The following is a 25,423-nucleotide window of genomic DNA, read 5'->3' as shown; positions in this document are numbered from 1 at the left end:
CATATATGCACTAATCACTATACATCCACAATAGCCCCTCATTTATTTATGATTATATAGTCATTAAATATTTTTGACCTATTTTTGACTTTTCTGTCAGTGGAAACTCTCCAAATACATTTTATTGTTTTTTTGTTAGCTTTGGGCTACTAACTTAGCAATCCAGGTAGTCGTGCAGCTAGCCGCTTTAAGTCATGTGACCAAGATGGATATTGTAAACAGAATCCTGCAGTTTTCCAAAGTAAAACTTCCTTCAGGATCAGAAATAATCTAAGTTAGCGGGGGTTGGGGAACATTGCTCTAAACTCCACGTATTTCTTGTATTTTTATCTTGTACTGTTCCAAATGTTCAAAGTCTGCACTTCAGTGAGTTCAGATGGAGTTCATCAGTGATGGCTGAATGTTCCGTTTGTTCCTTCAGGAGTGATACGGTGCGTTATGCCCTTGACATCCTGAGCATCCTCACAGTTGTTCCAAAAACCCAAATATTGCTGTGTGAATCTATTGCTGTGCTGGATGACGGAGGATCCACAGTTTCCACTGTTGGTAAGCGTCTTCACCTGTGCAGATAAAAGGCTCTTACTCTGATAAGTTTTTATTTAAAGTCTCATTCTGCTTGTATATACATTTGGTAAATTAGTTTCTTTTATCTCATAAAAAGATCTCTAGCTGTTACATCGCCTTTTAAAGTCATTCACTAAAGTCTGCATTTTGACATAATAAAATTCAGCAGATTTGTATTATGATTTATTCATGTATGCTTCCTGTAGATTTGTGCCCTGTTAAGCAGAAAAGTGATATTTTATTCTTGACGTGTTTCTCTTATCTACCTTTTCTGTCAGGGATGAGCATAGTCCTGGCTGTAGCAGAGGGAGAGATCTTCGTGAATGATGCAGAAATTCAGAAGTCAGCCCTGCAAGTTATCATCAATTGTGTTTGCGCGCCCGACAAACGCATGTGCAGCATCGGCAAGTTTATTGCCGGCACCCCCCGCCGTCGCCTCCCACAGCAGAGCAAATCCAGTGAGAACGTGCTCACCAAGATGTGGAATGTGGTGCAGTCCAACAACGGCATCAAGGTACACGTAACATTTACTTTTTAACCATCCATGTTGAGATTTCTTCTTTATGCCTTTTATTTATAGCTCCAGATTTCTTGTTGTAATCACAGACTAAAGATAGATTCTACTTTGTCCCGCAGTGTTGATTTTGAGGTTCTTGTATCTGTAGAATTGATGCACTCTAAAAAAAAAAACACCTTTAGCTTTAAAACAGACTCACAATCATGTGTATCCATGCAGTGATTGAAATGAAGCCATACCAGTTTTTAGGGATGCATTTTAAAGAATTTGAGGAAGATTGCAGTACACTGTTCCTTCGCTGTATTCTTTTTTTTTTTTTTTTTTTACACAGAAAACTGTTTGCTGCATACTAACTGCCTGCAGACATTATTAATCAATTTCATTCTGTACAGACATCTTGGCAGAGTTGCAGAAATCTCTAATGACTTATTTATCTATGAAGGTTTAGATTTTGTGTGTTTAAGCAAAAGAAAAAATAGTGAACATTTTATTGTCTGTTTGAAAAAAGTGTATAAGGTGTGTAGTGAGGAGTTGTACAGCCTTAAAACATCTGTAATCTTTTGCCAATTTCACTTATTGGAGGTTGTTTTTAGAGTGTAACCCCGTGATAAACGAGGAAACATGGTAACAATTAAACTATGTAGCTATGACATAAAACTGTTCACTTTAATAATGGCAACAAAAACGAAATACTTGTGAAATATTTTTTTTGTAGTATAAGAAGGAATAAGAACTATGTAAAAAATGGACAAGGAAATTAAATCTCAAGTGTTTACAGAAAAAGGTTATTTTATGTGACGATTGGTCCTTAGAAGAAAACAGATGATTTACTTAAGCCTTAAGCGGTTCGGTTCAGTCTGATATTTTGCGCGTTTCCGTCATAAAATGGACCCATTAAACAGTACAGAACCGTACCTCTTGGGGGGTCCATTGGTTGTTGGTCTACTGAAAAGTGTAAAGGGGTGGAGTCGCTTTAGCCACGTGTTGATTGGTTAAAAGGCATGACAACATTAGAAAACGCCAAAATAGCGCTCAATTAAGCTAAAATTTGTAAGCATTCTGGTTTTGGCGGTTTCAATACCGCCCACAATCCTTTCAAACAACATTAAATTTCTGTTATACTCGATGTACCAAAAGTGCAGCAATAAAAAGACGAGCTGCTGGATGACCTCCAATGTTGCTTTTCTAGTCGTCTCACTACAATGGCGCTAGTAGTAGTAGCACGGTTTAACTGAGTGGAAACGCTCACCAGAATTAACTGAACCACACCACTCCTTACTGGACCGAACCGCTCAGTAGAAACGAGGCTGAAGATGCTCTTTAGTCAGATCTTTAGGTTCATATTCACATCCTGCTGTAACTTTTTTACAATATGAATACTCTTGTATTTTTTCAGGTTCTGCTCTCACTTTTGACTGTGAAGATGCCAATTACCGATGCTGATCAGATCCGAGCTCTGGCCTGCAAAGCTCTGGTGGGTCTGTCCCGCTCCACCTCCGTCAGACAGATCATCAGCAAGCTGCCTTTGTTTAGTAGCGGACACATTCAGCAGCTCATGAAGGAGCCTGTGCTCCAGGACAAACGCAGTGAACATGTCAAGTTCTGCAAGTTTGCGGCGGAGTTGATAGAGAGGATCTCTGGCAAACCGCTGCTGATCGGGACAGACGTGTCCCTGGCGTGGCTGCAGAGAGCCAGCGTTGTGGCTCAGTCCAGAATCACCTTCCCTGAGAAAGAACTGCTGCTGCTCATCAGAAATCACCTTTTGGCTAAAGGCCTTCACGATACAGCAACCGCTCTCACCAAAGAAGCAGATCTCCCCATGACGTGTCTCTCACACACTTCTCATTCAACCTCTGCTTTCCCAGCGGTGGCCCCCCCACCGCCTGCCTCACCCGTTGCCACTTTACCCCGTGCCCCACGGCTGGCCAATGGCGTCGGGTCAAGACTGACAAACCACCCCTCACATTCCTCCATCCAGCCATCCGGTCATCCTCAAAGTCGCCCCTCCACATCCCAGCCAGCTCCGTGCTCTTCTAACGTTGTACCCTCCACATCTGTCTCGCACTGTAACAACAGCTCTCCGCTGATTGGACGCATCATTTTCTCCCGTGAGCGGCAAACGACGTGCGGCACGATGAACTGCAAGAAAGCCAGAGTGCTGCGGCAGAAGTCCGATCACGGTGCTTTCAGCCAGAGTCCAGCCATGAAGAAGCAGTTTGATCGCCACCTGCCCTCCCCGCCTGCTTTAGACAGTATTATCACAGAGTACCTCCGGGAACAGCACGCGCGCTGTAAAAACCCCGTCGCTACCTGCCCCCCTTTTTCCCTTTTCACCCCACACCAATGTCCCGAGCCCAAGCAGAGACGCCAAGCCCCCACCAGTTTCACCTCAAGACACACGCGGAGAGTGATTTATCCAAAATACGGAGGCGTCGACGGAGGCTGCTTTGACAGACACCTCATTTTTAGCAGGTTTGCAGCTTTGAAGGCAGATTTCAGTTTATGTTCCTCTAAAAGTCCCTCTGAGCTCTCTCTTTTTGTTTCCCAGGTTCCGACCCATCTCTGTGTTCAGGGAAGCAGACGAGGATGAGAGCGGATTCATGTGTTGTGCCTTTTCCGCTCGCGAACGGTTTCTGATGCTGGGGACGTGCACAGGCCAGCTCAAGCTCTACAATGTGTTTACAGGCCAGGAGGAAGCCAGCTACAGCTGTCACAGTTCAGCTATCACACACCTGGAGCCCTCACGGGTCAGTACAGGAAGCACGGGAGATGATGTCATACTTTTGGATTCTTATGTAGAGGACGGCTAATGACAGAAATATTTGTCTGTAGACAGTAAAAAACAAAGTAGGCCTGCAAGATATGTGAAAATTATATTGAATGATTTCAGGTTATTCAAATGAAGTAGGGAAGTCTGAATTATTTTAAAATACTTTTCTGTCTCCAATATTGTTTTTTTTTCTTTTACAGGATGGTTCTCTCCTGTTGACATCAGCCTCTTGGAGTTATCCTTTGTCTGCACTGTGGGGCATGAAGTCCGTGTTCATCATGAAGTGAGTGATGTTTTCACAAAACTTTAAAACTCATTTATTCCTTTGAAATGCTATTGTTTCCAGTCTTGAAATGGGATGGCAACAAACCATTCTTTTTTGGTTGTAATAGCAGTGCAGTGATTTTACTAAACAAAGCTCATTAAAAATGTGAGGGCGGCTGCTGTTATCTGTGCCTGAAACCCAGAAACACGTTTTGATTCTACAGTTTCTTCATCCACTAAAAGCTTAAAATGCTCGGCTGTAGTTTTCACAAGGATTTAATGTTTTAAAATGCTTACTGGAATGTTGTTTGTGTTGTTTTTTTAGGCATTCCTTCCTTGGGGACCATTATGTGGAGTTCAGTAAGCTTTCACAAGATCGTGTCATTGGGACAAAGGAACATGTAGCACGTGTATGTATAATATGTATAATTTAGTTATTTTTTTCCATTTTCCAGAATATTGTGGAGAGTATTACAGAATAATAAGGTAAATATGTTTTGTTCTTTTTTGCCAGATTTATGACATCCAGACCGGACAGGTCACTCTGACTCTCAACAACCCCGACTTGGCAAACAACTACAAGAGAAACTGCGCTACTTTTAACCCAACAGATGACCTGGTGCTGAATGATGGCGTGCTCTGGGATGTGCGCACAGCTCAGGCCATTCACAAGTTTGACAAGTTCAACATGAACATCAGTGGCGTGTTTCACCCCAACGGCCTGGAGGTCATCATAAATACAGAGATTGTATCCTTTAATTGGAAATATTTTGAAAAAACAGTAATATTTCTCATTTAATTGTAAAAGTCCGTATGCAATTGCATTTTATGGATTTTTTTTAAGTCTAAATAACAAAAATGTTGATATATATATATATATATATATATATATATGTATATATTTTATCAATACATGTAGGCTTTATTCCAAATAAAAACAATCATAACTGCTAAAAAAAATCAATATTGCTTAAGGAATGTAAGCAATAAATGAAATAGTTTTTCTTGCAGTTGAACCAAAATCTGCTGGGAAATTGCTGGAAAAGGTTTGGACAGCAAATTAAAATGGTAACAAATGCAAAAATGGCACTTAACTGGCAGTTTTAGTGGGATCTGCGCACCTTCCACCTCCTCCACACGGTTCCTGCTCTGGATCAGTGCAGAATAGTTTTCAACAACAGCGGCACGGTCATCTATGGAGGCAAGTATACAAATCACCGGGTGATTGATTCAACAAGTCTGTCACGCAGACTGTCAGGAGTGTCTACTGGAGAGGAGATCTTAAAAACACTTTTGGAAATTGCATCTCATCTGAAAATAAAAATATACACTTTAAGATGTATTAGCAGACCTAATATATATATATTTTTACCCTATGCACAAACAATTAAGTTATTCCAATGTTGTTTTAAAACGTATATTGGCATATATTGTCTATTTAAATAGTTTTTTTATTTTTAAATTAAATGTTAATTTTACATTGAGCTGTTATTGGAAAAAAAATGTCAATTCTATTTTTTGTGGAATTATTTCTTAACTCTTAAAAATGGTCTAGAAAATAAACGGAATTCTGCATTTCAGCAACCAAAAGCTAAAGTTGCATTTATTTTAGTTGAATTTTTCGCCAATAACGATAACAATTAAAAACACTATATTTTAGCAAATGAGCCAAAAGAACTGCAGCTGCTTTGTTTTCTAATACTGTCTTTGTGTCTGGTTGTAGCAATGCTGCAAGCTGATGATGAAGATGAAATGATGGAAATGCAGATGAAAAGTCCATTTGGCTCCTCATTCAGGACCTTCAATGCTACAGACTACAAACCAATTGGTAAGATTTTCTAAAGAAGTTGATCATGATTTTCTGATTTACTAATATTTTCATTCTGACGAAATTGAAATCTTTTGTTGTTTTGCAGCCACTATTGATGTGAAAAGGAACATATTCGACCTCTGCACAGACACAAAAGACTGCTATCTGGCTGTGATCGAGGTAAATTATTAATTTAAAAGAATATGTTTGGCTTGCCTAAATTCCAAAATGAGCTAAAATGTTTTCTCTGCACTAGAACCAAGACTCTGTCAACACTGACACCGTGTGCCGCCTCTATGAAGTTGGCCGGCAGCGACTTGCAGAAGAAGAGGAGGAGGATGAGGAAGATCAGGTTAAACATTTTGTCTGTTAAATCTACAGAGAAGTTGATCATGGATCGACACTTCATGACTAAAGCTTTTCTTGTGTTTTTTGCGTTGCAGGAGGATGATGACCAAGACGAAGACGATGACGACGATGACGATTCTGATGACGATGTCGACACTGATCCTCTCATTGCTGAGCTGGAAAATGAGAACGGAGGAGAGGATGACGACGACGACGGTAATGAAGCATTCTCTCCTTCCGACGAGGAAGTCGCACGCCTTCTTGAAGACGACGGAGACGCTGAGGAGGATGACGACGAGGACGAGGATGAAGAGGACGATGATAATGAAGAGGATGACTCTGACAATGATGATGCAGACCTGGAAGGTGACAATGGTAAGGATACAAGAACAGCACATTTAATTCTTTCCACACGATTTTTTTCTTTTTACATATCTTACGAAATAAACGGAGGATGTTGCACAGCAAGGAAATGTAGATTATTGATCAAGTCACTGAAATAACTCTGTTATATTGATGCAAGTAGAATTTTCTGTAGTAAAGTGAATTATATATAATTATTTTCTATTATATAAATCACAATCTTTCATTACTTGATTTTATAATTTATATTCTTAAGGCTAATGAGACACACGCATCAATTAAATAAACTACAAGTTTTCTTGGTTATATTTTCCTAAAGCAGTTAGCAGAAAAACACCAAATAAAAGTTTGAATTATCTGTTAAAGATTTAACCTCAACTATCTGACTGCTGAAGTATTTTCTACACAGCAGATATTGGAGAATAATTCTGTCCTTTATGTATTTTTTCACGGAGTTCTCTGTGGTGGATATGTATTTTTCACTGCACTTTAAAAAAAAAGGTTTTAATGTCGGAAATTATTTGTACAAATGTGGTGTCACATGATTCCAAAATGGCGGGGGCCTCTTCTGGCATTTACACTGCATCCAGTCTGGCTCCGGTGCAGACTCCAGAGTTTTATAGAGTTAAATATATATCTGAAGTTTTAATGAATAAAGAAGCAGATACACTAAAGGCATGCTAGAAAAAAAAATCTAATTAGAGAGCCTTTACTTTAATGTATGTATTCTATTTTAATGTTTTGAGCCACTGACTTACACACAAGTCTCCCATTTTCTCTGCTGCACCAACAGACAGCTCCGACAACTCCGATCTGGAGGATGACATCATCTTATCCCTAAATGAGTGAAGATGGCCTCAGCATCCGGGTCTGTGAGGTCCATGGAAAACTGCCGCTCCTCTGTCTTGGTAATCTGTTAACGGCTCAAACATCTTTAGTAGGAAGAAGAACATGTGGTCACAGTATTGGGCAAAAAAAAATGATTGTAAAGTATATAATTTTATATTAAAAAATTGGTTTGATGTGTTTCAAAGGCCACTATGTAGATCTAGTGAAAAACAGTTTTAGAAGTTCTCAGTTTATTGGCTTTTTAAGAAGCCTGTTCATTTCAAGTTGATTCATTCTGTAATTTTTGAAGGCACAAAGTGCGGTTCTTCTCAGCTGATTTTTTTTTTTTGTTTGTTTTTGTTTTAATTCTCTACCCATCCTGCCTAAATGAGTTGCAAGGAAAATAGTTTGTGTGGGAATAACTATTCTCTTACAGACCAACGTCTTTGCGTTAGGCAGCTATAGAGATGTTCACACACGGGGCTCCTGATGGCCACAGAGCCCCTCAGCAGTGCCATTGATAGATGCTGTCTCCCGATTTTGTATAAACAGAAGAATTGGATCAAACTGTCGCTCCAGTGAGTGAAGACATTGTTCTACCAATGGCAGAAGTTCAGAGCTGATGTCTTTTACAGTTGAGCTCACAAAGTGATCTGACATGCATGGATGTTTGCAGGGTTTGGAAACATGCAGGGTTTGTGTGCTGCTGCCAGCACAGGTCCCGTTATTTAAATAAAGTTACAAAAAAACAACAACTTTATTTTACTTTTCAAATCTCATTGGTTATCAAAGTGAGTTGTTATTTAGTGGACTGATATGGTTGGAATATTGAAAAAAAAACTGTGATTAATGCTGCAAAAATATGTTGAGTGTGAATTTTTTCTGACATGTTAGATACTGTCGTTATTGAAAAAGCAAAGGTTCGGCACATGCACACTTTAACGCAGTGCAACATGACTTCCTTTTTTCCCCTCTTGTTACTAAGATTTACTTTTCCCTTTTGGAGACTTTTGAGTTTCTCAACACATTTACTGTACAGGTTGTATGTATCTAAAGTATTTTTACTATAAATAAAACGGAACAATTTGTGCTTTGACTCCTGTGCTTCTTTAAAGAAGAGCGACCCACACTTGTAAACAAATGTTTGTTCTGTTTTTGAGAAGGGAAGTTAAAATGGAACAAAAAGATAGTAAGTTAATTAAACAAATTTGTTATTAGCCTAAAGTGGGATGTGACTGGAATGATGTAACAAGGAGAGACCAATGTATTTATATCATTATGCAATAAAGCTTCTTCAGGAGTTTTCCACAGTAAAACAAACAAAAAACACAAACAGATCCTTTCAATGCGTTTGTGCAAAGCTAATATTATGTGAAGAAGCATTTCTACAATGGAGGAGATTGTATGTTTATAGTGGACTATCAACATTGGAGTTGGATATTTTAAAAGGCTTTAAAAATGTCAAATTGTACTCATTAAATGACTTTTTTTTTTAACTAACTCGCTTTATTCCCATCATATTTTCTCCCAGAATTTTTTTTAATCGGTTTTATTTTGAAACTTACATTTTCTGCTTCATAAATAATAATCATAAAAAAATCAGTATAGCATGTGGTCTCTGACACTCTCTAGACTGAGTTTGTCTAAAGTCATTTCTACCTGCTAAATAATAAATCACCAAACATAATTAAAAATGTTGAAAAGTTCAGTATTTGGCACCTTCTCCCCTGATGAAAACAAAGTTGTCATCAGCAAACAACATGCACATTATAGAAAGTAAACAAAACCAAAAAAATAAAGTATTCTTTTAATAAAAATTGATCCAGCACTGACCCTTGTGCAACTTTGTGATTTTTTTTTTAGAGGAAAAATTGCAGAAGTCATGCATATAAAAATTGTTTATATTTCAATCACCAATTTCTCCATCCTACAACTAACTCCACTCCTGTAACGATAACACATTTCTAGATTCAAAGTATGAAATCAATGTGTCTTGTTAGAGAACTGACTGTTCTTACATCACTTTTTATAATTAATTAGTTCCTGTTGCATCTACACAAACAGTGATGCTACCTAACCCCTATGCTTAAAGCTAACAATGATTCGTTCTTATTTATTGTGACCAATCCAGTTAAAGTCTAAATTGGTTCATTCTGAACTATCCGATTCACTGACCTTAAATCGATCCAGACCCAAAAATTCAACCAGTGTGACTCAGAGATGAATACCTGGTGAACATTTTAGGGGAAGTTTTCCAGATTCCTTATATTTCTTATAGGATAATCCAGTCTAAATTAAATATGTGTGCAAACAAGTAAACAAGAATTGTTGGCAAATCCATTCCCATTTTAGTTTAATAAAGTTCAGCTCACTCTTGCTTAAACTAACAGAAATGGAACATTATTAGAACCCGATATCACATTGTAAAGTCACATGTTTTTGCTAAACTCAAAGTGTTTCCACACATTGGACTATAATGATGGATTGATCCTTTTTTTTGTTGTGTGTTGTCTGCTGTGATGTCTTTTTTATGTAATAGTATAATAAATCTACTTTTCCCCAATCCAAATGGTGTTTTCCAAAGAAAGATTGTGGATTTATCTAATTTTGAAACCATTTTTTAATGATAGGACGATTTAATTCGATTCTTGACAGATCGATCTGATTGGATGATAAATTGTTCCAAGACTTATAAAGCCAATTTAAAACAAAGAAATAGAGGATGTTTTTTCTTAAAGCCTTCATTTATTATTATTTCCAGCTTTAATAAAGCTGCTGTTGTCACATGTAATCCAGTGTCCCACATCAAACTTGTGGGTTCATCAGAATGAGTTGTGTCACTTTTTGTGGGGGCCTGACTGCACTATGACAAAGCACCTCTGGTAAAGTGGATCTACTTCTTGGAAATGACTCAACCAGGACCCCCCCACCTCCCCTCCTCCATATGGTGATCGTGGCTTGATGTGTAACAATGGGAGCTATACTTTATGGCCACTATAGTGGCGCGCGCCTTCAATCTCAGAGGCCAGCCAGTTTCCCAGCATCACCCAAAAGAGAAAAAACAAAAGAGTCAGCTCGTGCTTTTATGATGGATGGGAGAGGCACGCGGAGGGAGGAAGAGGAGGCGCATCTCCTCGCAAATACTTGACACATTAGTGTTGACAAACAAGTCATGTGACGGCCATGAAGATGGCGCAGCTTACTGTATTGCAGTGTTCTCACTATTTTCTTGCACCAGCTGAACAACTAATTACCAAGATGCTGTATGAGGTCGGAGCGCGCACGGAAGACCGCAAGAGAAAACCACACACGTTTGAAACAGGAGTTGCGGAAAGAAACCCTTAAAAATCGGATGCAATCACCCTTTTTTTTCTTTGAGGGGAGCTAAGAAAAAAAAAAAAAAAAAAAGGCGCTCACGTCTGTGCGCGCCTGCGCGTGTGTGCGTTACATTAGGTGGACACGGAGACTGCATCAGACTGAAGACGCACGCCGGTTCATAATAGAGCAGAAATACGGAGGCTTGGATGATCCATCCAAACGCGACTCCAACCAGACATGTAGTCCGAGCAGACGAGACAATGTGGAGCATCTAGCTCTCATTTTTTATTTATTTCTTTTTTTAAAGCAGCATCCTCACGATATCGACATAATGTGGCTTTCTCCAGCGGAGGGAAATTAACCAAAAATGTGGATACCTACAGAAGAGGAGAAAATCGGAGTTGGTGAGCCTGATTCATGTTTTTTATTGCTTATTAGTGACGTTTGGGTTCCTCCTTATGATCAGATTCACTACAGACGTCGTGATTGTATTTTCTTCTTTTTTATTTTACACTATAAACTCCTGATGGATCCTTTCAGATTGCATTTCTTTCGTTAGCATGGCCTTCCAAAATACACAGTCTGATAATGGCTGAAATGCACTGCATAGAGAGGGAAATTGCGTGGGATGATACAGCCCACAACCCACACCACCTTAAAGATGCCGTCGCAGTCTGTCCACAGCCTGAGGCGGGCTGTTCCATCCCGATCCCAGCTTTCAGGTTTGACATTTTGTAGAGAAAGAAAAAAAATGCGTCAGTGGCACAATCTGGTTTCATATGAATGTATATATTTGGGATAAAGAGCGCGAGACGCGATTTGTGATGGAACCACGAGGGGGCATCGTGACTGCGTCCCTCCAACAGGTGTAGTGAAGCTGGGAGTTTACCTGTAGACGCTTTCTGCGACACACCTGAAGTCGTCTGGTCACTTTGACTTCTCAGCTGACATTTTACGACATGACGTAAAGAGCCAACATGAGACATAAAACCCTGCAAGTGGACTTTTCTCTGGTAAAAAGAGGTGCGTAAAGCGCACGAGCACAATAAGGGTTTTCAGTCGGGGAATGAGTCATGTCCAGCTGCTTGTTATAGTTGCGGGACTACACGGTCTCGTTCACAATACCCCCTCCTTCATGCACACGCCCACATATGTACACTTTGGTTGAAGGCAAAACATTCGTCATGATGGTTTCGTAAAGCCTGCAGGGTGACTGTCCACCACTTCTGTGTAGTAATTGCTTCGCTTCTGCTCGTTTGTATGCCATTCATCACAGAGGCGCTGCAGATCTTTCCCCATCGCATGCAGATGTAGGGTGTTCCTCTCTTTTTTCTCCTCTTCTGAGGAGGAGAATGGAAGCAACAGTTCAGTACTGAGGAGGGAGCTCTCCGTGGTGCTGAAATGTGGAGAGAATGCTATCCATGGTGCTGATATGCTGCCACGCAGGACAGTACATACTGTACTTTTACCTGCAAAGCCTGCCCAAAATCACAGCTGAATTTCCTCCCTTTTGCCTCATTTAGCAGGCCGAAAGGCTCCTTTCAGCATTCCTGCAGCAACAATGTCGATGAAGCCCACGCTGTGCACCTCCAGCGCACATCCCGTATCCTGTTAGCAGTTTTTTCTCGTCTCCAGCCTCATTGGAGGGATTGTTGACACCATTTTGCATTCTCTTTCCTCATTTTGTCTTCTCAAACATAACACTAAGTAAAGATAATTAACCAAGTTGAGGCCTATCGACTGCAAAGCAGGCCGTTATTAACATCGGGTTACCTTGAGAAGCTTAGTCTGAAACAAAGTGTTTAACACCCATTTAAAGTGGCATTCATCACTTTTAGAATTACAATCTTTTTTTTATTATTATTTTTCTTATTATATAAGAATAGTAGTTTGCTCAATTTTGCAATACTTCTAGTTTCACCCCAAAACAACCATTTCCGTGGTGGCTTCTGTATCATTATTTCATATATTAGTGCCACTTTACTTATAGGCAATAGAAAAAAAATAATACAAAAAGATACTGTAAAAGCACTGCATTTGATCATTCCCACACTGTAATGATCAAAGTTGCCACATAAAAATTGCTGATGTGTTCTGTCCTCTTGAGGTGCCTCTGCTTTGCAAACAATAATTGTTTTACTTGAAAATGAGTCACTGATGGATCACACATAAGCATCAATATTTCTTCACACTTGCACTGGAGAGAACTCTGCCTGCGATGCTCTACCTGCCCACATGACGGAGTGAGAGGAATCAGAAGGTTTGATCTGTCGCCGCATGGATGCTACTCCGTCACAAAACTGCACATAAACTCAATCCCATAATCCATTAGCTGAAATTAATAGCATAACGTACCTAAATTGCAAGAGATAATTGTTTTGTTTTTGCAATTTTGTGGTTCTTTTGTACTATTTGTTGATGACACATATGGGTTAATATAATAGTTTATTTAGAAATGACAGCATTTAATGCTTTTTTATAGAGGTGTAACAATTAATTTTAACAATCTGATATAAATCATAATTTGTGGTTGCTGATATGTTTTAGAGTCGATATTGGTTCCTTTTGATCGATCAGATTTACTGACCTAAGATCCATGCAGGACATGTTTAGCCAAAATTCATTCCAGATTCCAGTAAATTAAATGTATTTAACCATACAAGTAAACAATAATTAACGCCAAATCCACTCATGTTTTAGTTTCATAAAGTTCAGCCCTCTGTTGTTTTTCCACATCAAAACAATACAATTATTAGAACTCTCTACCACAATGCATGATCACATATCTGCAGAAGTCAAAGTGTTTCCACACATTGGACTGTAGTGATGGTTGATAATTTTTTGCTGTCATGAAACTTTTTACATTATAGTTTAATAAATCATGTCTCATTCTAAATGGTATTTTCAAATATCTATGTAATTGATGTATTTATTTTTGAAACAATTTTAAAATGATATAGTTTGAGAATTTGCTTCAGACAGATCAATCTGATTGAATTTTATGAAATATATCAATTCATTGGTTAAGTCGATGAATTGTCATACTATCAATATTTTTGTCAGGTGAAAGCAATTTAGATTTGTGTAGGAATGGAATTAAAGGCAAATGTTTTATCCAAGTAAAACCCTTAAGACATTTTATGTACCTATGATAAGTTATTTGTTTAGATATTTGGTACTCAAGTATTGCAAACTTTACAATCATATGAAAATGATCTAACAGGTAAAATCTCATGTTAATTGAGTTTATTATACTTTAAATAAAACAACTTAAAATAAAGTTTCCCCTGTGAGTGAGAGGGGGATAAGGGGTGTCCATATGTTACATTATCTTTTTTACCACTGTTTGAAATGGATGATTCACCCTGAATGTGGGATTATAGATTATCTACGAGTGGATTTCCATTTGTAGGACTCTGATTTAGAAAAAAAAAAAACATGCTAAAATTCTCCTGTGAATTTGTGGCAGAAATGGCTTGCAGAGTGTGACTTTGGCTCTGTAAGCTGCCTCTGCAGATGCACTTGAAGTCACTGTGAACTCTGACTCAGTGGGTGAAATACAGAGCACAGCCTAAGATAAGTGGATCAGAGACAGGGCAGTTCCAGAAAAGAATTCTTTTGACCTGCATTCTCACATTACATTTGAAAAATGATTTTAAAAGTGTAGATAGATTAAGTTAAACTCTGTTTATGATCAAGGAAAATTCTGTACAGTTCATATTCTTTCTTCGTAACTCTTCGTTCTTGCTATATGAGGAGATTTTCACTTCTGTGCAGACAGTTTCTTCCCTGTGGGACGTTGTACGAGTAGATGATTTATGTTTCCGTTATTTAATTCTAACGGAAGGTCACGAGGCCGTACATACTACTTTAAACTTCTCCAAATTGCTTTAGTGCCTTTCCCACACATGACACTATTGAATAATCAGCACTTTATCTTGAACACATTGCAAGTGTCTCCTGCTTTATACTGGAAAAATACATTCCAATTATGATCTCATTTGTTCTGACATGTTTCCTTTAAGCTGTGCAGTGATACGGAGTAACACGAAACAGGAACACGGACAGTGAATAAAAGGGGAAACAAGAGTTACAGACCTGCAGAGTGCAATCGTTTTTGGACCGCTTGGATGTGCATTCACTGGAAAAGATGTAAACTTTAACACTCGGTTGAATGTCTTACAGGGACAATCAAAAACTCTGATAGAATTGTAGAATAGTTCCCACTTTTTTCTGCATTTGTTGCATAAAAGCCAAATTTGTGAAGCAGTTTCTGTAGGATCAAACACAGGAATTTTAGTTTAAGGCCATGCATAAGATTAATATGTCAAATGATTAAAAAGCAAAGCAATAGAAACAAAAGCACGATCATCTTTTGAGCTATTTAAAAAGCATTTAAAGTTGTATTTTTTATTATGATTTTGCCAGTTTTAGTTAAAAAAAAAAAATCATTTTATTGTACATAGTTTCTAGGGGGAGGCAACAGTTAATTAGAAATTCACTTCTGAGCCATCGGTGAGACTGTAGGAGTGGGGTAAGCCCTCTCCTACTTCCCAACATCCATCTGTCAGGGCTTCCCAAACCTGGTCCTCATTCTGATTGACTAAACTCACCTGATCCCTGTAATCTGCAGCAAGAAGCACAGGGAGAGCTGGAAAACAGGCATGGTGTTAGATCATGAGGACAAGGATTGGACAGCCCTGGTTCACACGCTCTCCCGCTAGCTTACAGCCCCTCACACCTCCAACCTAACAGTACCAGTGGAACAAAAAGGATGAGCAGTACTGGAGCTATCCTACCATACACAAGGACGTACATGGATCTAGTCGTCTACAACCAGATGCCTCAGACGGAGTGGAGCAGTTTGTTGCCTACTGATTGTAACTTTAATGTCCCCACTACAGGCGCTTTCCAACAGTTTTTTATCGTCTACTCCTAATTCACAACGATTTGAACAAAGAAATACCCAGAAATGTATTTTTAAGATTTATTTTTCTTTATTTATGTCTGCCATCATGAAAAAATGCAACAAGAACATGTTTAAAACACATTTTTTATAGGAATGGGTCATTAACAACAATAAAAACAACATAACATTTTACTAATTAGTAGAATAGATACACACATATTCAATCCCTGGGGATTTAATGATTTTCTCCAGAACCAACCTCTGTTTTATATATATATTTACCTGTATATGCATAAGCTTTTCAATCATTGTACATGTTTTAACATTTTAAAAGTCCAAAAAAGTATTTTTATACTAGCAAAATAGTAAACTAATAACATAAACTGGTTTACACAGGATTTATGTTTCAATCCAGAAACAAATAACTGTATTTTTTAAAATATCCTCTTCAATATCAGCTTAAGCAGTATTTTTTGGTGAGATTTTGAATTTCAGATTTTATTTTACTCTGACTTTGCGACACAAAAAAATCATATAAATTAAATATTTATAGTTTATCCGATTTTACATCCATTTCATTATCTCAGAAGGGGAGTCCAGGTCCAGTCTAGCCCCCCACCCCCCCTCCAAATGATAATAGAAAGTAAAAATAATGTCTGCCTCATTTATTTATGAGGCATTAAACTGTCAGACAGATTCTAAGTGAACCCTTTTGTATGTTAAATATTCTCTATTTTCGAGAATAAAGAATGGACTAAACCTACAGTAAATAATGAAAACTAGAGTCATTTGTCTTCTGTGAGACTCTCTACATAGAAAGGTGTATTTTAGGCACATTTGCTGTAATTCACTTTTTCTTTTGGTGACATATCAACATCATATCAATATTGGAAGAGGATCCATGTAGATTCTTCTACTCAGTTTATCATTGCTGGATAGAAAGCATGACATCCAACATGGATCATGAAGAAGACAGTCTGGACCGCTATGCTGCTCAGTACAAACGCTTGCTTTGCCAACATTTTTAACTCCCTGTCCTCACAGTCCTTCCAACATCCTACGTTCAACATGTTGAAGTCTAAAGATGAAATTTGTCGATTATGGTTCTGGACAAATGGTAGTGTTCTGGAAAAGAACCAACTGTGAGTCTTTGTGTTAATGCACAACCTGTTTTGTTTTTTTTGCGTGTTTTTTAAAGGGTATCACACCAACATGCTGTGACCATCTCTGTCACATACAACAATCTCATCTAATTTCACTGTGACCCCCGTTGAAGAGTTTTCCAATGGAGTTGAGTGGGTTTTGCAATTCAAATGAGCCTAATAAAGAAACCACACTCTCAAATTGAAAATGTTTAGTTTAACAAAAAGCTGGCGGATTGACAAAAAGTGCAGCGGGGATGCTCTCCTCCCTTCAGAGAAGATCCGATTTAGACGAGGTGCAAATCCATTTGCTTCTCGTCCTAAAACATCCCGGCAACAGTTACATTTGAGAAAGCCCTCCGGTTTGTAGATGAACTGTTCCCATAGTTACCCAAGCGCAGGAACTGAGCTCCCGTTACCCTCAAACAAGCAACAGAGCTGAGTTAAAGCCCCTCCTTCTCTTCCTCCCCCTCACTGGGTCCCCTGACTAGTTCATTAGCATAATGATTCACACCGAACTCCTTGAAGGGCCACCGTTTGTAGGTTTTTTGAAATCATGGTGGAGTACTGTCATTTCCAAACAAGTCTCTCTCTGTACTGAGGTTCTGCACTGTGACGGGCTCGGCTCATGTTTCAGTGCTGCAGTGCTGCACAGATAATAACAGGATCCAGAGGCAATGCGGTTGTCAAGGCCTTTACTGTGGCATCCATCCTCTAGAGAATAATCACGTTATCAGTGTTTGTGTCACAGGATGCTGCTGTGTACGGTAAAAGGCTGCAAGATAGAGGAAAAAAAAGCAGGTGTCCCAAAAGGTTTACGCTCATGCAGACTTATTATTAAGTAGCATTAAACCGCATTATTAGCTGTTTGTGGGGGGGTCTATTTTGGGAGGTAGCTCATTTATCTTTATATAGCATGAAATCGGGGTACTAAAGAATTAATTGCGTATTACTGTGTGAACCCACTTTGGGGTGGGAGTTTGTTTACAGTTTACTAAGCAGGACTTCCTACGTGACACGTGTTTTGATGTTTCTATGAAAAAAAGTAGATTAAAAGGAAATATGTCTTGCTGTTGTGTGGACATAGTGAAAATCTTCACAAAGGTGAATCAAAGCCTTTCTTTTTTTAACAATTGAAATGTTTGTTGACAGTAAACAAATTATTGTCGTTTTAATGTGTTTCTCCCTTTTCTGCAGTGATCTGCAACTTCCGGTCATCGATATGTCAAGCTCTGATCCTGGAAATTGGGGAAACTGTACAGATTCTGGAAAAATGTGACGGTAAAAGAAGTTTTGTGACTAGAATGTGTTGAGTTTCTATTGTCATCTTGTCCCTTTGCATGTTTGGGTTTTGTTTGTTCAGGTTTCAGCCTTTATTTGTGTGACCTCGCAGTGAACTGATGACCCACATCTAACCTGATAATATAAAGAGATTTTTGAAGCTGAATAAATAAACCATGCTTTTTAAATGAATCTAATTTAAAATCTCAACTCTCACAATAAAAATTTAGCAGCGTTGTTGAAATCAATGATTTATCTTTTACCATGTTTGATTTTATTCCACATTTCTGCCTTTTAAGACATTAAAATATGATGGCACAGCACATCTTCTACTATTTTTTTACTTTTTTTCTCATTTGTTTTTTGTTGAATCATAACTAGAAGAGGCCTCAAAGTGTGCAGTTGTGATTTTTAGCTCAACAGATTCTGAAGCAGTTCAGTCTAGATTAGCATCATGCTTTCACATTTTAATGTTTTTCCACTTAAATGCTCAAAACATTTCAAAATAATAGGGAGAAGCTACATATAAACAACAAATTTAAATGACCATACTGTAACAGCAGTGCTCTAGTTCATCTTCAGACAGTTAAATAAATCAGTTAATCTGTTTATTCTGTCACACAAAGAACATAAAAAAATATTTCATGCCCTCTTTGCTCTTTCCTCAGGTTGGTATAGAGGCTTCTCAACCAAGAAACCCTCTATTAAGGTAATTATAACCCAACTGCTGCTTGTCATGGGTGCTGCGCTCTGCACTGAGAGCAAGAATAGCCTGTATAAAGGATATTTCAGGCTCAAATTGTTACATCTTGCAAACTGCTACTATGTGTGCTTGCATGCTTCAAAAAATCTTTGGAAACCATGTTTTTTCTCTTAAAACTTCATATTTTTTTAAAAAAAAAATGTGAACTGATGCATCTGTGTTATTGGAACATTTGCATAAACATCTCTCTCTGAGTTTAAAATCAAATGTTTGGACTTGCAGCACAGAAAATAACTGACAAGTCAAGGAATCGAAGGAAGTCCTTCAAGTTTCTAAGATTCTTCTGTAAAAGTATTAAATAAATTAAGAGATACTGGCTTTAAATGATGAAAATTTGATGTTTTTATGAGAAAATTTTTGTCTTTTGTTTCAAAAACGTGAGCCTACTAGTGTCTGTTTATTAAACTTTGGCATTCTATTGAAACCTTAAACCATCACATGTGAATGTTGATAGTGATGACTAGTGCAAAATAAAAAATGTAAAATCACGAACAATTCTTTCCATAACAGAATCTGCAAAGATACAGGAAAAAAAGTAAAAATGAACGCAAAAAAATTAATCATAAAATCTCTGGTAAAATATGTTCTTTCATTTTCATTTAATTTCATTCATTTCTTTCTCTATTGTGTCTCCATGATCCACAATAAAGAAAAGGTCATACATGCACCATAAAAGAGCAAAAACAATGTAACACATGAGTGAAAGGGAGCGTGATGAAGACCAGGTCTTATTCTTTATGCCCTTTGATCAAAACATGACACAACTTTGGCCATCCAGATCACAAACATCTACATCATCACTTATATGTTTTTTAAAAAGCATATAATTTTCAAATACTAGTTTTTTATGCAATTGATTTGTTTGTGAAATTTTTATTTCAATGATTAAGGAGTTCCACACTTTTATTCCTCTTTCCCTTAATGAAGTCTGTGCAAAAGGTAAATAAAAGTCCCCATTTATTCTACTATTACAATCAGTAATTAAATGAAATTTCCCAGAAATATGCTCTGGAAACAATCTGTGATCTTCCACATGGTCACAACTGTATTTAACTGAACAACATCTGGAAATTTGAGGCTGTTGGATTTAACAAAAAGATCATGGGTGTGGTCTCTTGGTCATGTGTGCTGTGTACTTTTACAATTCAAAAAGAAAAAAATAGCTAAACTGCTGAACAAACTTTTCGACATATATGGCTTGTTGTTTTGATTGATTATGCAATATTGTCAGGAACGGAGCCATGACATTTCAAAATTAAATGTTTCAAGATTTATAGATCTTTCAGTAATTTCTACACATTTTTATTTTTTGCGACTACTTTACATTAGTAATATCACCTCAGCTGACGTTACTGCTGTTTTAATACGGGTACGTTTTATGTATCATTTAATTTAGCTGCTCTCATGTCCCACCGTTCCACTACACAAATAAAAAAGTTCTAGTTCCATCAATGTATATTGTGTATATGTTTTTTTCTAAACTCCTTACATTTGTACAGGTGTTAATGGCTGAACAGTATCTGACAGGTGAAAGTATATAAAAATGAATTTAATTTGAAGTCTGAGAGCTCCTTCAGAACACTATTACTGCGCTTTACTTAAAAGTTCAGATTAAGTTCAGATCCTGAGTGAGTGGGGTCAAATTCAGCTTTCATATCTTATATTTTAGTCTGTAAATGCTGAATCCTTCTCATTTTTTACTTATCTCTTAAAGGAAACTGAATCAGTGATTTTTTTTTATCATTGATTAACTTACCTATAGTTCATAAAGACAAATTAAGTCTATAAACAGCCCAAATATGTACTCTATGAACTGTAGCAAAGCTGTTTTTCTTGAGACATGCATGTAAAATTCCCAAACAGGACAGCAAAAATCCACAATACTGTTGCTGTTACGTAAATCGCCTGTGCTGTAAGCTAAAACATTAAAGGCTGAAGTGTTATGTGAGGCTGTTGTGAAGGAAGCACAAAACTGTCAAGTCCTGGTAAATGTAGGTGGTAGTGGTTCTGTGCTGTCCTTATCTCATCAGCTATTTAAAGTCCTTTACCCACACCCCTCCATTTTGTTATGTGCTCTGCCCACACTCCCGCTTCGCCCCCATACTCTCTCTGCACAGAAAGAATTAGCTGTGCATACTTTCACTCATTCCTCACATCTGGCAGAGAGGGAAGGGAAAATTAGGGGGAGGATTAGCAACTGGAACCACTCAGTCTTTTTTCCACACATGGCAATACGTAGCATGCACATTACTGACCCTATAGCATGCTGTGCAACACCAGCAGATGGAATAACACACACACACATCTTTTTTTGTTGCAGAGCTGAGACTAAACTGCAGCACCAGCACAAAAGATCCCTAAATATATCAGTTTTAGTAACATTCCTGTTCTCTTCCCCATCCACAGGGTATTTTTCCTGTCAGCTATGTCCACCTGAAGAAATCTACTGTCACAAACAGAGGGTAAGCTGCATGGCGAAGATATTTATCTTATTTTGTCTCGATACTAATTTAGTTGCAACAAGTGAAGTCTACAGTGCTTCCAGACACAGCTTTCTTTCTTTTTTTTTTTTAGAATTTAATTATTCCAGTTTACGTAACTGCTGAAGGTCAAACGGCAGAGGTCATAAATATAAAGAGAAGCCAATCAGAACCCATATTTGTTGTTTGTTACATAAACAAGAGTCAAAAGAAATTACAGTTTTAAAATTAAGATCACATGTTTCCAGATGTTAAGGCTTTGGGAAAAAATGATCATATTTGAGGTTAAACATTGACATTAATACTTAATATTTGCAGTTTCCAAACTGGGATTTAGCAGATTTTTCGCAAATTTACTGGTAATAAATAAAAAAATATATGCGTTTGTACTGATGCATTAAATCAAAAAAGGCCAGATTAAAATGAACCGTAGTCTTATGTAGTATTCTTTAATAAAAATGCATAAATTAGGCTGGTTTTCATTCAAAATGTCTTTTTATTGATTTGAGTTTGTATAATTTTGTCTTTTTTGAACCTGACTGGCCCTGCACTGGTTGGCACCTCCATCAGCAGTTGGGTTTGGGTTAAATTTACAATCTAATCCTACAAAAATTACCATATCTGAACTGGCACAAATGGAGCACATATCGTCTCCTTCATTTTGGCACCAGCACTTGCACGAATCTGTTGGCTGTTTTAGTGTTTGGCGAGATCCACGGGGTGCAATTTAAGTTTTTAAAGTTCAGGGCTCTGCATGTGTACTCTTTTCAATGTGGACAGAAAGATTCATGGATGAGTTTCAGCAGCACGATTGTTAAAAAAAGATTTTGTACCTCCTTTCGTGAAATTCTCCTTTTGTAAGGGGACAAGATTTGAAAAAAAGGAACATCTTTTAGAGAATTTGATATATTATAAATAGTTGATCACGAACGTATGAAGGTGAATCCCTGGTAATTTAATACATGTTTAATTTTAATACATTTAAATTTGATAAAATTGAGTCTAATCAGAATGCTAGAGATTGCGAGTTAATTAAATTGAAGAAAAAAGTTTAAAAAAGGTTAAAATATTCTAAACAATTGGCTTCACTAAAAAACACAAAATTATTCAATTCATTATTACTCATGTATATTTCAGAAAATGTGTCCTACAGTGATAATAAAGCTGCTGCTTTTTTAGATTAATTATGAAAAGATTTTTTGGCATTTATTGAAAAAAAAATGTTTTTCTCACATATTATAACTCCTTAGTAAGCATTGCTTAATATTTATCTCCTCATAAAGGTATAATGAAAGCCCATCCTGTTGAAACTTTGTTGATAAGAATTTATATAAATGAAATTTAGTTATATTAGAGCAGCAGTTGTGAAATTATTCAGGAAATTTTTTTGCATGTCTGTATATCAATAAATATATATATTTTTCTTTCATATTTTAGTATTCATCTTATTTTTTACTTAAAAATACAGAAATATTCCCTAAAAAGAACATTTAATCTGCTGTAATTGGTTTACTGTTTATACCTCTAAGGGGTCAAAACAAACAAAGTTCAGATTTTTTCTGTCAAAAACCACAGCAGTTACTATATAGTGTGTGTTGAAATGTTGGCTGTATTCACGTTTACTGCAATCTAACAAAAGAAATGTTAAACAAAATAACTTTTTAAACCCATCACATATCGAAGTTGTTAGAGATAAAGAAAGATCTAATTAATCGTGCTGATGATTGGAGATAAAGTTGATTTTTCTGGGATGATGACAACATCCACAAGAGTAATAAACAGTAAAACCACAACTTTAACTCTCTGTAAGTGTTTATTTATCTATATAGATCTCTCAAGTTGATGATAAAAAAACATGAGCAGTACTTACAAGATTTTACTTTGTTTCCCTAGAGAATAAGCTACATCCTTTAAGTAACTTTTTAAGGATAGATATAAAACATGTCTTTAAATATTACTGATTTGATTTGGTATACTTCTTTTCAGGATAATTAGATATGATCAAATTTCCTGTTTTTTTGCCATCATGTTTGTTCATTACCATACAGGCAGAGACTGATTACTTATTTTTGATTAGTATAACTCATTATGACTTTTTAAAACTTAAAGTTTTTCCACTTTGACACCCCTGACAGACCTCTGATTTTAGACCTTTTTTATGAATGATGTCAGAGTGATTTGTTTTGTGATCCTCTCCGTCCATGAAGAGCCTTTATACTGGTTTTCAACCAATATAGAATCATTTGACTCCTGCAACACCAGTAAAAATAAGAAAAGGAGACACACATATGTAATCACACACCACAACAATAGCTTGTAGCTACACAAACTGCAAGAAAAAGTGTTTTCAACATACATAAATAGATCAATTAATTATAGCACGGTGTGATCACCGACTGCGGTCTGTAAATGTGGTTGCGGTGGACATCATATCCGTATCCTTCAGTACAGTTACCACATTCTGCTTTTAATTTTCTGCAAACCCCATTAATAGTACTGACTTTGAAATTGACATGATCTTACTGCCTCACTGCTGCAGCTGCACTTCAGGGAATCTGTTTTGTTCTCTGATATAAAGTTAATGAGATGGCACACCTTCTGCATCTGTGTAGTTCTCCTAAAGCATCCCCGCCATGGATAATCAACCACACTCTGGGTTACAGATGGTGATGCTCGCCTTGTTCCATAAATAATAGACGGTGTCACCCCAACACATGCAGGGGCTGCACCAGCAAAGTTCAATGCAACTGATGAAACGCTCAGCTTTTTTTTTGGACACAACCCATAAATATGTACAATTATTGTTTCAGGCTAAACTTGTTTTTTACAACGTTCCATGAAAGATGATACTTTTTTAGGAAGGGGCTATTGAGGGTACTTTATTGTGATTTAGGCTAAGTGTGACCTCACACGCTCTGATTTAAACAAGTTTAGGGAGGAAAGTAACCAGTAACTAGTTTTCAAATATTTATTAAAACATTTAGATTCTTGACAATGATTCTGTCTAAAAGTGGACTTCCATGAAGGAAGTTATTCTACGTTTTACTCCTGAGTAAGGATAAAAAAAATAATAATTATAATACAACTGCTGCAGAATGTACCGTGTTGTTGTTCACCTGGGGCTCCCAAACTGCTAAGTCTGCCACTGGATCATGGAGAACATAAAAAAAGAAAATTAAACCTAGTATTTCTTTCTTCAAATCGTTATGAGTCAGCAGCAGAAAGAAAAGACTGTTTGAAAAAGCTTCTAGCTGTGACGTATATGCTACAGTCGGTGGCCTTCAAACTCACTTCCAAAGCGTCCTCTTGCAGACGACTAGATCCATGTATGTGTTTGCTTTCCTCGTCTAAGCTGCCATTCAGCTGGATAGCTCAGATATGGCTCACCATTTTTGTGTCTCTGATACTGTTAGGTTGGAGATGTGAGGGGTTGTAAGCTAGCAGGAGAGTGTTAAAAATGGGATGATGGGAAGTGAGGGCAACCACCCACAAACTAGAAGCAAATTTCTGATTTGCAGAAACTATGTCCTAGAAATCGACTTTTTTAATTATTTTACCTAAAAACAGCATCATCATAAATAAAGGATCCCTGAGAATGCTTTTAAAATAGATCAAAAGATGATTTGAGTTAGACTATGATGTACGCCCTAATCTAAAACATCGGTGTGATTTTGCTTTCCGTCAGGATGCGTGGCCTTTCATTTGACAGGTGACCATGAAATGTCGGCTCCAGACAGCTTTCTTATAGGCTTGTTTTCTCTGTATATCTGCCCATTTGGGCTAGGCCAGGGGTCTTCAGAGCCACATGTGGCTCTTTTATCTCTCCATCGTGGCTCTCTGGCTAAAGAAAGATAAAATAATAGTAATTTTCCAAAAATTTAGAGTTTAGCTTCTATTTTAGCAACATGCTAACGTTTTTTGCTAGTTTTTTGTCCGCTGGAGGTTATAGGCTAATTTGGAGTTTAGCTAATGTTTTAGAAAAAATCCTGATGTTTTCAGCTAATTTGTTATCTACTTAAGTTTTTTTCTGGGATAATTTAGAATTTAGCTTCTATTTTAGAAACGT

General features: G+C 37.3%; 2 protein-coding genes across 3 annotated transcripts in view; both read left to right on the top strand.

The window, feature by feature from the left end:
* Positions 1 to 8,560, top strand: part of LOC112158776 (DDB1- and CUL4-associated factor 1) — a 17,331-nt gene extending 8,771 nt beyond the window's left edge. Inside the window, exons 13-25 of the mRNA XM_024292320.2 lie at positions 422 to 546; positions 843 to 1,078; positions 2,478 to 3,553; positions 3,630 to 3,828; positions 4,052 to 4,134; positions 4,441 to 4,525; positions 4,630 to 4,863; positions 5,223 to 5,316; positions 5,839 to 5,943; positions 6,032 to 6,105; positions 6,182 to 6,277; positions 6,369 to 6,648; positions 7,430 to 8,560. Of these exons, the coding sequence (XP_024148088.1) occupies positions 422 to 546; positions 843 to 1,078; positions 2,478 to 3,553; positions 3,630 to 3,828; positions 4,052 to 4,134; positions 4,441 to 4,525; positions 4,630 to 4,863; positions 5,223 to 5,316; positions 5,839 to 5,943; positions 6,032 to 6,105; positions 6,182 to 6,277; positions 6,369 to 6,648; positions 7,430 to 7,485 (2,743 nt within the window). The 3' untranslated portion in view covers positions 7,486 to 8,560. The remainder of the gene's footprint in view (positions 1 to 421; positions 547 to 842; positions 1,079 to 2,477; positions 3,554 to 3,629; positions 3,829 to 4,051; positions 4,135 to 4,440; positions 4,526 to 4,629; positions 4,864 to 5,222; positions 5,317 to 5,838; positions 5,944 to 6,031; positions 6,106 to 6,181; positions 6,278 to 6,368; positions 6,649 to 7,429) is intronic.
* A 1,891-nt stretch (positions 8,561 to 10,451) lies between these two features.
* Positions 10,452 to 25,423, top strand: part of LOC112159111 (dedicator of cytokinesis protein 3) — a 51,719-nt gene continuing 36,747 nt past the window's right edge. The window contains exons 1-4 of one of the 2 annotated variants that reach the window (XM_024292974.2): positions 10,452 to 11,186; positions 18,031 to 18,114; positions 18,783 to 18,823; positions 21,284 to 21,339. In XM_024292974.2, the coding sequence (XP_024148742.1) occupies positions 11,150 to 11,186; positions 18,031 to 18,114; positions 18,783 to 18,823; positions 21,284 to 21,339 (218 nt within the window). In that variant the 5' untranslated portion in view covers positions 10,452 to 11,149. The remainder of the gene's footprint in view (positions 11,187 to 18,030; positions 18,115 to 18,782; positions 18,824 to 21,283; positions 21,340 to 25,423) is intronic. The other variant, XM_024292973.2, reaches the window with a different exon arrangement.

This window comes from Oryzias melastigma, linkage group LG7 (assembly GCF_002922805.2).
Source record: "Oryzias melastigma strain HK-1 linkage group LG7, ASM292280v2, whole genome shotgun sequence".
NCBI lineage: Eukaryota > Metazoa > Chordata > Actinopteri > Beloniformes > Adrianichthyidae > Oryzias > Oryzias melastigma.
The sequence above is the reverse complement of the archived record's forward strand: the minus strand, read 5'-3'. Positions and strand labels throughout refer to the sequence as shown.